Source organism: Miscanthus floridulus, chromosome 16 (assembly GCF_019320115.1).
Source record: "Miscanthus floridulus cultivar M001 chromosome 16, ASM1932011v1, whole genome shotgun sequence".
NCBI classification, from domain to species: domain Eukaryota; kingdom Viridiplantae; phylum Streptophyta; class Magnoliopsida; order Poales; family Poaceae; genus Miscanthus; species Miscanthus floridulus.
Window position 1 is genome coordinate 25,694,148 of NC_089595.1, and position 12,163 is coordinate 25,706,310.

Sequence of the window (12,163 nt, forward strand, 5' to 3'; positions counted from 1 at the left end):
ATATATAGCTTCGCACTGCAACTCAGTAAAGAGAGCGAGTTCAGTATTGCCATCTCCTCTACAGAGCTCCGGTCAACGCTGGTGCTTGTGCTGTGTGTGCGACCTATTCTCCCTCCTTTCTTCTACCTCCAGCCGTAGTGTGTGTGGTCGGCAACGACGGTGAGCGGTCGACTCACCCGTGCCGGAGATCTCGGGGCCAACAAGTGGTATCTGAGCCATACAAGCGCCGTCGCCGGACTAACCGCTAGCGATGACGGACGGTTTGGAGATGGGCGACAGCAGCGGCACTGCTGTGGCTGCCCAACCACGATAGGAGGTCATCATGCACACGGTGCATGAGGTCAGTGGCACCAGTTGGCTGACGCTGACTCACACCAACTATGGCAAGTGGGCGGTGACCACGAAGGTCAAGCTCAGAGCCCGACGGCTCTGGAATGCCATTGACAAGGGCACCGACAACGAAGAAGATGACATGTCAGCGTTAGAGGCTATCCTCGCTGCTATGCCAGCGCAGTATAGGGAGCCATTGGGGGCGAAAAACAATGCTAAGGAGGAGTGGGAGGCCATTGCAGCGATGCGCGTCGGCTCTGACCGCGTAAAGAAAGCGACGGCCCAGCTGCTGAAGCAGGAATACGCCACCCTCAAGTTCAAGGATGGTGAGTCGGTGGAGGACTTCTCCCTCCGCCTGCAGTCGCTCATCAGTAAGCTGAGGAGCCATGGTGTCACCATCAACGAAGAGCAGGCGGTCTCCAAGTACCTCTACTCCGTGCCGGTGAAGTACATCCAGATCGCTCTCTCCATAGAGACGATGCTGGACTTGTCCACCCTCACCATTGAGGATGTGACAGGCCGTCTATGAGCGGTGGACGAGCGCATGGAGTAGGCCACAGCAATGACGGACAGCGGCAAGCTGCTGCTGATAGAGGAGGAGTGGGCTGTCCCGATGAAGATGTCTGGGAAGCCTCTTCCAGTCGTGGTGGCGATGGCAAGTGTTGCGGCAAGGCTTCTTTAGAGAAGAAGAAGAAGAAGAAGGTCGACCCCAACGCCTGTCGGCGCTACGGGAAGATGGGCCATTAGACAAAGGAGTGCCCAAATCGCAAGTAGAAGAAGAAGGCTAAGGCTCATTTAGCGTAGGCTGATGAGGATGATGAGGCCACTCTCCTAATGGCAATGTTCTATGCACTGCACGATGTTGAGGCGAAGGAGAAGGGAGAGGTGATGGCAGTCGAAGGGCACGGCAAGGCTCTGAAGGCTATCAACCTCGACGAACTGCGCGCCCAAGTCCACCTCAGACATGTGGGCGGCGAGCAGGAACAGCGGTGGTACCTAGACTCCGGCGCCAGCAACCACTTGATGGGCTCCAAGGAAGCCTTCTTCGAGCTCGATGGCAACATGGTGACGGCTCAAGGGTGGTGATCCGAGGGCGCGACACCATCATCTTCAGGTGCCAGAACGGTGAGCATCGCGCGCTGACGGATGTGTACTACATCCCATAGCCGCGTTCAATCATCATTAGCATCAGACAACTAGACGAGCGCGGATGCGAGGTACTGATCGAGAGCGGGATCCTAAAGATTCAGGATCAGGAGCGATGTCTTCTCGCGAAGCTAAAATGCTCAAGAAATCAATTGCACCTGCTCGACTTGAAGGTGGAGTAGCCAGTGTGCCTGGCAGCACCGAGGAGCCATGGCTGTGGCATGCCCGGTTTGGTCATCTCAGCTTCGACGCGCTCGGTCGGCTGGAGAAGATGGTCTTAGGGCTGCACCACATCAAGCATGCAGACGAGCTGTGTGATAGCTGCCTGGCCAAGAAGCAGAGGAGGTTGTCGTTCCCAAAGGCGGCCAAGTATCACACGGCGGACACTCTCGAGCTCGTCCACGGCAATCTATGTGGGCCAATCACGCCAGCCACAAACAGTGGTTGGTGGTACTTCCTCCTGCTCATTGATGATTGCAGTTGCTATATGTGGCTGCAACTCCTGACTCGCAAGGACAAGGCGGCGGAGGCGATCAAGAAGTTCAAGGCGCACGTGGAGGCGGAGAGTGGCAAGAAGTTGTGCGTGCTACGAACTGATCGTGGTAGCGAATTCACTTTGATGGAGTTCGCTGCGTACTGCACGGATCAGGGTGTGGTGCCAGTTGGCTGACGCTGACTCACACCAACTATGGCAAGTGGGCGGTGACCACGAAGGTCAAGCTCAGAGCCCGACGGCTCTGGAATGCCATTGACAAGGGCACCGACAACGAAGAAGATGACATGTCAGCGTTAGAGGCTATCCTCGCTGCTATGCCAGCGCAGTATAGGGAGCCATTGGGGGCGAAAAACAATGCTAAGGAGGAGTGGGAGGCCATTGCAGCGATGCGCGTCGGCTCTGACCGCGTAAAGAAAGCGACGGCCCAGCTGCTGAAGCAGGAATACGCCACCCTCAAGTTCAAGGATGGTGAGTCGGTGGAGGACTTCTCCCTCCGCCTGCAGTCGCTCATCAGTAAGCTGAGGAGCCATGGTGTCACCATCAACGAAGAGCAGGCGGTCTCCAAGTACCTCTACTCCGTGCCGGTGAAGTACATCCAGATCGCTCTCTCCATAGAGACGATGCTGGACTTGTCCACCCTCACCATTGAGGATGTGACAGGCCGTCTATGAGCGGTGGACGAGCGCATGGAGTAGGCCACAGCAATGACGGACAGCGGCAAGCTGCTGCTGATAGAGGAGGAGTGGGCTGTCCCGATGAAGATGTCTGGGAAGCCTCTTCCAGTCGTGGTGGCGATGGCAAGTGTTGCGGCAAGGCTTCTTTAGAGAAGAAGAAGAAGAAGAAGGTCGACCCCAACGCCTGTCGGCGCTACGGGAAGATGGGCCATTAGACAAAGGAGTGCCCAAATCGCAAGTAGAAGAAGAAGGCTAAGGCTCATTTAGCGTAGGCTGATGAGGATGATGAGGCCACTCTCCTAATGGCAATGTTCTATGCACTGCACGATGTTGAGGCGAAGGAGAAGGGAGAGGTGATGGCAGTCGAAGGGCACGGCAAGGCTCTGAAGGCTATCAACCTCGACGAACTGCGCGCCCAAGTCCACCTCAGACATGTGGGCGGCGAGCAGGAACAGCGGTGGTACCTAGACTCCGGCGCCAGCAACCACTTGATGGGCTCCAAGGAAGCCTTCTTCGAGCTCGATGGCAACATGGTGACGGCTCAAGGGTGGTGATCCGAGGGCGCGACACCATCATCTTCAGGTGCCAGAACGGTGAGCATCGCGCGCTGACGGATGTGTACTACATCCCATAGCCGCGTTCAATCATCATTAGCATCAGACAACTAGACGAGCGCGGATGCGAGGTACTGATCGAGAGCGGGATCCTAAAGATTCAGGATCAGGAGCGATGTCTTCTCGCGAAGCTAAAATGCTCAAGAAATCAATTGCACCTGCTCGACTTGAAGGTGGAGTAGCCAGTGTGCCTGGCAGCACCGAGGAGCCATGGCTGTGGCATGCCCGGTTTGGTCATCTCAGCTTCGACGCGCTCGGTCGGCTGGAGAAGATGGTCTTAGGGCTGCACCACATCAAGCATGCAGACGAGCTGTGTGATAGCTGCCTGGCCAAGAAGCAGAGGAGGTTGTCGTTCCCAAAGGCGGCCAAGTATCACACGGCGGACACTCTCGAGCTCGTCCACGGCAATCTATGTGGGCCAATCACGCCAGCCACAAACAGTGGTTGGTGGTACTTCCTCCTGCTCATTGATGATTGCAGTTGCTATATGTGGCTGCAACTCCTGACTCGCAAGGACAAGGCGGCGGAGGCGATCAAGAAGTTCAAGGCGCACGTGGAGGCGGAGAGTGGCAAGAAGTTGTGCGTGCTACGAACTGATCGTGGTAGCGAATTCACTTTGATGGAGTTCGCTGCGTACTGCACGGATCAGGGTGTGGTGGGCATGGTGGAGCGACGGAACCAGACGATGGTTGGCATGGCTCGATCCATGATGAAGGCCAAGAGCATGCCGGCAAGGTTTTGGGTGAGGCGGTGACCACGGTGGTGTTCATCCTCAACCACGCACCCACAAAGGCCCTGAAGGGCGTGATGTCATTCGAAGCTTGGTATGGGCGTAAGCTGAGCATGTCCTTCCTCCGAACATTCAGCTGCATCAGCCACATCAGGAAGATGAAGCTGGTCCTCACCAAGCTGGAGGACAGGAGCACACCAATGGTACCTAGGCATATCGGCTCTATGACTCACGCAGAGGCAAGGTGGTTGTCTCGTGCGACGTCATGTTCGATGAGAAGGCGACCTAGGACTAGGACAATCCGAGCATAGGGGAAGCTGGCGGCTTCACTAGCACCTTCGTTATCGAGCACTTGGTCATCCATGGTGGTGGAGATGCTAGAGAAGAGGTGCTGACCACTCTAGCAACAGAGCCGAGCACTCCAGGAGGGGTGCCGAGCTGTCCTGCAGTGGTGTCGACCGCTCTAGGACGGGTGCCGAACGCTCCCGTAGCAGAGCCGAGAGGTCTTGCAGTGGTGCCAACCACTCCAAGACTAGTGCCAAGCACTCCTGCAGTGGTGACGAGCTAGGGTGCCAAGCACTCCAGGTGCTATGCCGACCACTTTGGCGAAATAGGGGACTCTATCGATGACAATCGAGTTTGCCTCACCTCCAAGCGACATCACCGAGTTCATGGATGCCTTCCACGATGGTGAGGAGGTGCGGTTTCACAAGCTAGACAACATCATCGGCGGCACAGGGTCCTCAGGCCTGGCGGGTCAGCTACTCAATGACCCAGAGCTGCATCTCATTGATGTAGAGGAACCACCCATGTTCGTGCTGGCCAAGCATGATGCAAATTGTCGATGGGCGATGCTAGAGGAGATGAAGGCGATCAAGGAAAACGAGACTTGGGAGTTCATCGATCCACCTCTAGGATATTGTCCGATTGGCCTAAAGTGGGTGTACAATGTCAAGCAGGACAAGCACGGCACCATTGTCAAGCACAAGGCACGCCTCGTCGCCTGAGGCTTTGTCTAGCATGAGGGCATCGACTTCGAGGAAGTCTTTGCGCTGGTAGCACGCATGGAGTCTATCCGACTACTGCTGGCTTTGGCAGCAGCAAAGGACTGGCGTGTCCATCACCTGGACATAAAATTGGCCTACCTCAATGGCAAGCTAGCGAAAACGGTCTTCGTCAAGCAACCTTCGGGTTTTGCCAACAAAGGAGCAGAGCACAGGGTGCTCCGACTGCGCAAGGTGCTCTACGGGCTGCGGCAGGCCCCACGAGCGTGGACGCAAAGCTTGACGCCATGCTGGGCGAGCTTGGGTTCACGTGGTGTGCAACTGAGCACGCGCTCTACATGCGGTGATGGGGGAAGGAGGAGCTCATTGTCGACGTGTATGTGGATGACTTGATCATCACCGGCGCGCGTGGAGGACATCGATAGCTTCAAGCGTGAGATGGCGGCTCATTTTCTAATGAGCGATCTCGGCGCGCTCTCCTACCACTTCGGCATCGGGGTGAGAGGGGAAGGAGGCGCTCATGCTCGATCGAGGAGCTCATCGTTGGCGTGTATATGAATGACTTGATCATCACCGGCGCACGTGCGGAGGACATCAATAGCTTCAAGCGTGAGATGGTGGCTCGTTTTCAAATGAGCGATCTCGGTGCACTCTCCTACTACCTCGGCATCGAGGTGAGACAGTGGGAAGGAGGCGCTCACGCTCGGTCAGAGCGCGTATGCCTCGAAGCTGTTCGAATGGAGCGGCATGGCTGAGTGCAAGCCGTGCATGACTCCGATGGAGGAGCGGTTGAAGCTGACGAAGGCTAGTACCTATGATAGAACCAACCAATTTATACAAGATCAAGTACGGCTGTCCCCGTTTAACATGTTGACGCGCGCGTACTTTCACCAATATAAACCCGGTAGTCCGTCGAGTGTCACGAAGGACCTCGGTAAATCAACATCATAACCAAGATCGCATGATTAAGCAAATACACATCACATACACAGAGTTGCAGTGAAAATAATATTATAAATAGGTTCACAAATAATAGTACAAGTATGGGTTTCAAAACAAATTAGGGAAACAACATAGCTTTCAAATGATTACATTAATATAAGTTCCAAATATATTGCTAGCATAAGTGTCATTCTCTGATAAAAGCATATAGATGAGAAATAAATATAGAGTCACCGAGCCCATCGGCGGTTAGCCACCATCTTTAGCAGGCCGAGAACTTCACCTACAACATGGTGGGATAAACCCTAAGTACTTGAATGTACTCAGCTAGACTTACCCATCATAAACCAGAAATAAAGTGAGACCAAGGAGTATGCAAGGCTTTATAGGTGGAGCTAGCTTGACAAAATTTTGCATACAAGCCACTAGTTGAGCTATACATTTTATAATTCGGTAACTAAGTTAATTATACCTATTCATCTCTATATTAGCACCTGTACTAGAGTAATCATGTGATTAAGCTAACAAGCATTAGTAACCATATCTGGTGTAACATTTCCATATTCATCATAACCATCAAATTCCATCAATTAATGCTTCATTGCCATTGTTCAGTCAAGTTCTCACTATCCGGGAGAGACAGCGACTCGAATCGATTCCAACCAGCTAGGGAGTTATTCCTAACACAAACCCAAACATACCTGCGCTAAGGTAGTCTTAGGTCACCTTTGGTACAACTCAGGTACAGTCGCAGGTCCGAGCAGCGCCGCACCCTCAGGGATACTACCAGTCTAGCAGGAAAATCAGGCCTGGCCTACCCTTGGACTCATGCCACTGGCTCCCCACACATCCTTACTACCTCCAGTGTGCGCACTTTCACTTACTAGGTCCCAGATGAGTTGAGCTACTCGACTTCACGGTCGGAACGAGTTATCCAGCCAACTAAGTGCTAGGAATGCGTTCAACATGACATGAGGACGTGCAGTGAATCTATCCTTAACTAACATGGACAGGGATAAATAGGCACCAAGACCTCCATGCCTTGTTGCTTCTCTATCACAATCCTGCCTGGTCTCCTTTTATTTATCAACTCATGGTTATTTCCACGATAGCAAATATAGCCAACCGTGCTTTGGTATCCACCTATATCTCGTAGGTGATAGGAAATCACCCAACTTCTATCGGTCTAAGCATTGCTAAGCATACATTCGATCCTAGACCTACATAGGGTTCAAGGTATATTTCTGGACAAGGTAGTTCTATGCATCAAGTGGTTCCAATCAACTCTTATAACCTAATGCATCAAACATAAAGGACTCAAGCGACATTTGTAAAAACATAGGCGGCTTAGAATGCTTCGGGGCTTTCCTAGGATCCGATACAAGTCAGTTCAGTTAGCTCGCACCATCTTGGTGACATCTCCGGTCCTAGCACTTGCTTAGTCCTTCCGTCTTCTGGATGGATTCACCAAACTCCATCTTCGGGTTCGGCTCCATCATCACGTCCTTCACGTGGTGCATCTAACGTACCTAGATGAGATGCAACAATGCAAGTGCATGAATGCAAAGAATGGCAATATGAGATGCCTCACATAAAAGTATTCAAGATAAGCACAAGGTTACACCAAACGTATATAAGCACTCCATGTTACTTAGTTAAACATCCCACAACCTATCATGCTAGGAAAGCAAGGAAGGTAGCACCAAGCATGATACAAGTTTCACAAGGTTTTAGGTATATTAACTTAACACCATCAAAGGCATGAGCCACACTTAGCAACATATAAAGCAAAGCAAGGTGAAGCAAACAATTTTAGCTACAAACATAGATTCTAAACAGCAGCACCACAGTCACTTGTTCTAATCATACCTAGAGTTCTATGCATGCAAAAAGTGTGATTCAAGACTTTCTAGAAATATAATGAAATTATCTAAAACTTTGTTATTAACACCAAAAGCTGATTCAACAAATAACAAGGTCAAAATACATCATGAAGCAGAGCTTATATAACTAAGGACAGAAAGTTGATATTAACTTCATAAATGCATAACTGGAGTTCTAGACATTCAGCAAATATGATTATTAACTTTATGGAAAGCTTATTAAGTTATCTATAACTTTCTGATTATCATTTTAATATGATTCTATAGCTAACAAGGTCAAACAACATCAAGAAAGCATCTCTATCTAGATTTGGACAAAAATCTGTCATTCCACTTTGAACAACTATAACTGGAGTTCTAAACCACCAAAAAGTGTGTTCTCTAATATTTTGGAAAGCTTAGGAAAATCAATACAACTCTCCTATTATCACTAATATATGATTCCATGTTTAAATGAGCCAAACAATACAATCATTCAAATCTATCCAGAGGACATGCAAAACCTGACAGCAAACTTCTAAAATATATAACTCCTAAACCATCTAGCCTAAAATCATAAAATTTTAGGACAAGCAATATAAGAAAATTATCTACAACTTTGATATTCACCCCATTTATATAAAACATCATTTGATCAATGAAGTTATCATCACAACAGAAAATACACATGCAGCCATTTCAGAATGTAACAATTTGATGTTTCACTTGTTTTGCTAACAAAGAGCATGCACGCATGAGCCATTCAAGAACTTCAACCACCACTCACATACTTAGCAACACTTTATTGAACACCAATCACTCAAAGCATCAACAAATACAATTACAAGCTTTATCTACCATTATGTTTTTAGTAATCCTTTCTCCTAATAATCATATATATAATTTTAGTGATATATGAGAACAATTAGTTTGGGGCTGAGATTTTTATGAGTGGTAGATGCTATCAAAACATGGCTACCGTATAAATTTCACATGCTCAGGTTTTATAATTTAATTACTATGAAAAAAACAAATTGCTATTGTAAGAAAACATGTAAAAGCAAGATAAATCTAAAAATCATCATTTTCTATAAACATATAGCCATATTATGGTTTCTCAGGTCACAATATAACCATTCAAGGGCAAGGGAACCGCATTTCACATTTTTGTATATATAAATTATTTATAAACCATTTATCAAGCATTAATCAAGTTAAATCAATAACTCAACCATACTATATCTAATGAACATGAAATTTTTTACCATAGCACACATATGGCTTCAGTAGTCTACCATAAAAATTTCACAGCAATTGGAGTACCACAACTTTATATATGAGAATAACAAGCAAAATAAGCTAAAATTGCATATTTAACAAGATTAAATCAAAATATTATAAAAAACAGTACACAACTAGCATGTTTAATATTTTTATTAGCTAGAGCATGTCATGACAAGATTAACACAACTGGAACTACCATTGGACCTCTATAACTCAAGATATGCATCCAACAACTTAAAAGGATTTTTAAAAGCACTTTGCAAGAATAAATAAAAACAGCAGAAACTTTCTACTAACACATATCATATTATGACTCTACTGCATAGATCTACTCACAAGGATTACAAAAAGTCCTCAATTGCTATTTTACTAATTTCTATGGTTTATTATGATTTTCCAAAGTTTCATCCAAATAAATGCAATAAAGGAAAACACAATTGCATCGAGGCCCCTAAACTTCTAAGAAAATAAATTTCAATGAACAGGTCCTTCTCTGCACTATTCCCCTGAGTCACGGCTATTCATTTCACCCCCTGTATTTTCTTCTATTGTTGTGCAAGGTCCTAGACGTGAGTTGGAGCAGAGGAGGTCGACGGTGGCTTGATTTCCGGCGAGGTGGTCGACCTCCAGTGGCGAACGACGGCGGCAGAGTGCCAGGGTTCCCGAGCGCACTAGCAGGCACTCGTGGCTTGCCCCGTGGTGGTCGGAGGCGGCTTGGCCATGGCAGCAGCGGACCGACGGCCAACGAGGATGGCTCGAGGTCGGTCGGCCTTGGCCAGCAGGGGCCGGTAGCGGCAGGGAGCATCTCAGGGACCGCGTACACCCATAGGGCTGCTCAGCTCGGCCAAAGATGGCCCGGCCACGTGTTTCGGTGGCTCCCTACCGCGCGGCATGGTGGTGGCGGCGCTCTGGTGACGGTTGCATTGGGCGAGCGTGCGCGAGAGATGGAGCACGATGAGGCGAAGGCAGTGACGGAGGTGGAGGGCTGTGAGGCGCTCAGGGGTGGAGGAACGATGGCGGCCATGGAGCTTGGCTGCCGTCAATAGCGGGCGCATTCACGCTCTGGCGCGGAGCGAGGAAGGGAGTGAGCAGAGGCGAGGGCGAGCGAGTGAGGGAGAGGGGGAAGCTCCGGCATCCACTTTGGAGAGTGCAAAGGCGCGGCAGGGAGACAGGCGCGCGTGGAAGCGACGCACAGCAATGGTGGGGGCGCGGCCGGCGCATGGAGGACGCGTCGGCATTTCCATGGACAGGTGGCGAGCGACGGTTGAGGCAAGGTGGGAGCCGATTTTGGGCCAGCTACAGGCCAATTTGGACCTTGGACCCAAAAGCAAAGTTGAAGCCCACCTGATGATCTACAAAACTCATTAAGGAAGCCTAGCCATTAGAGCTCTCCATTAGCACCTAATTAAGCCCGAAGTTGATAGTGTCAGCGACTAATCGAGGATTAAGCCTTGCTCTGCTTGAGCTCAAATTACTTGGTCAAAACGTGGTCAAATTGATTCCAACTTTTTGTATGTCCTTCTCCAAGATGTAAACTCCAACTTTTATATTTGGCTCAACTTGAGTTGCTTAACAAAAATCCGAGAACACGAGATGCCAATCATCATTGCCACTAAAATTCCAGACTTAGCCAATTTTTTGAGATCCAAAACAGCATTGCATTCAAACTTGAAGCCACTGTTTGAGCCACTTAGAAGTTGAATCAGGTCTTGGTCCAAAAATAAAGTTTGTTGTACTCCACTCAAACTTCAACTTGTATTAAAGGTCAAACTTCATATCTGGTACAGAAACCATTTTTTCATCTTGGTCAAAGCAGCACCTTGTTAAACCCTGGAATTAGGGTTTTCGACCAATTGAGGCCTTTTCTTGACATTTGCTCAACACGAACCCTTCATGACTTTTATTGTAGAGTTAAATTAGAGTCATTTTGGAAAGTTAGAAAGGTTTGGTCGACATCTCATATTCTCATTTACTTAATAAAGCAATTCAATTAAGGTTATAACTTATCAATTCATGTGACTTATTGATTCTAAATTTTATGAAACTTTTCCACTGGTCAAGATGGATGCATGTTGATGTAATGTACATGAAATAAGCATGTTTAACATTATTCATGCCTAATCTTAACCAGGGTCCACGTGTAAGCAAAGTGTATTGTCCGAGTCCAAGTTGGGGCTCATTTTCATAGATTGGGTCACAACACCTTCATCATTACTTTAAAATTATGAACTAGAGATCATAATCATTGCTTGACATATCCTACTTAAGTCCAATTTCGCTGCTTAACTCATGACTAACACTCGGGGTGTTACAGTACCGCGGCGAGGGTAGATGCAACACTCTACCGGAGCATCGTCGACGGTCTGCGCTACCTAGTCCACACGAGGCGGGACATTGCGTTCACCGTGGGCTACGTCAGCTGCTTCATGGAGGATCCCCGAGAGGATCACTGGGCCGCGGTGAAGCGGTTGCTACGCTACGTCAAGGGGACGGTGGATCAGGGGATCGTCTTCCCCAAGACCAGCGGAAGTGGGCTGTAGCTAACTGTGTTCAGCGATGCAGACATGGCAGGGGACATCGATGAACGATGAAGCGCCTCTGGCGTGCTCGTCTTCCTCAGGTCAGCTCCAATCTCATGGCTGTCGATGAAACAAAAGGTGGTGGCGCTGTCCACATGCGAGGCAGAGCACGTGGCGGCAGCCACAGTGGCGTGCCAAGCTGTGTGGCTGCGTCGGTTGCTGAGCGAGCTGACCGGTGTGGAGGCTCACCCACCAGCACTAATGGTGGACAACCAGCCCGCCATCGCCCTCGCGAAGAATCCGGTTCTCCACGACCGGAGCAAGCACATCGACTTCAAGTTCCACTTCCTCAGGGACTGTGTCGATGGAGGGCAGATCGTCATCGAGTTCGTCGAAACTGGCTGGCAACTCACGGACGTCCTCACCAAGCCGCTCAGTCGTCTTCGGTTCACGGAGCTGAAGAAGATGATCGGCATGGTAGAGGTTCTAGGGTTAGCAGCAAGATTAGGGAAAGAATTGTAAAGTAATCTGTTGCTCTCTCATCTCTGTACGCGCGGCAGGA

The 12,163-nt window shown here is 49.2% G+C and overlaps 2 protein-coding genes across 2 annotated transcripts; both read left to right on the top strand.

Moving 5' to 3' along the window:
* The first annotated feature begins 322 nt into the window (after positions 1-322).
* Positions 323-1,012, top strand: LOC136510439 (uncharacterized). Its single transcript, XM_066504882.1, has 2 exons — positions 323-772; positions 884-1,012. The coding sequence occupies exons 1-2, from the start codon at positions 323-325 to the stop codon at positions 1,010-1,012; spliced, it is 579 nt and encodes a 192-aa protein (XP_066360979.1).
* Positions 1,013-3,375: 2,363 nt separating this feature from the next.
* On the top strand, positions 3,376-4,997 carry LOC136510440 (uncharacterized). Its single transcript, XM_066504883.1, has 3 exons — positions 3,376-3,893; positions 4,127-4,193; positions 4,605-4,997. The coding sequence occupies exons 1-3, from the start codon at positions 3,376-3,378 to the stop codon at positions 4,995-4,997; spliced, it is 978 nt and encodes a 325-aa protein (XP_066360980.1).
* Positions 4,998-12,163: the final 7,166 nt, after the last annotated feature.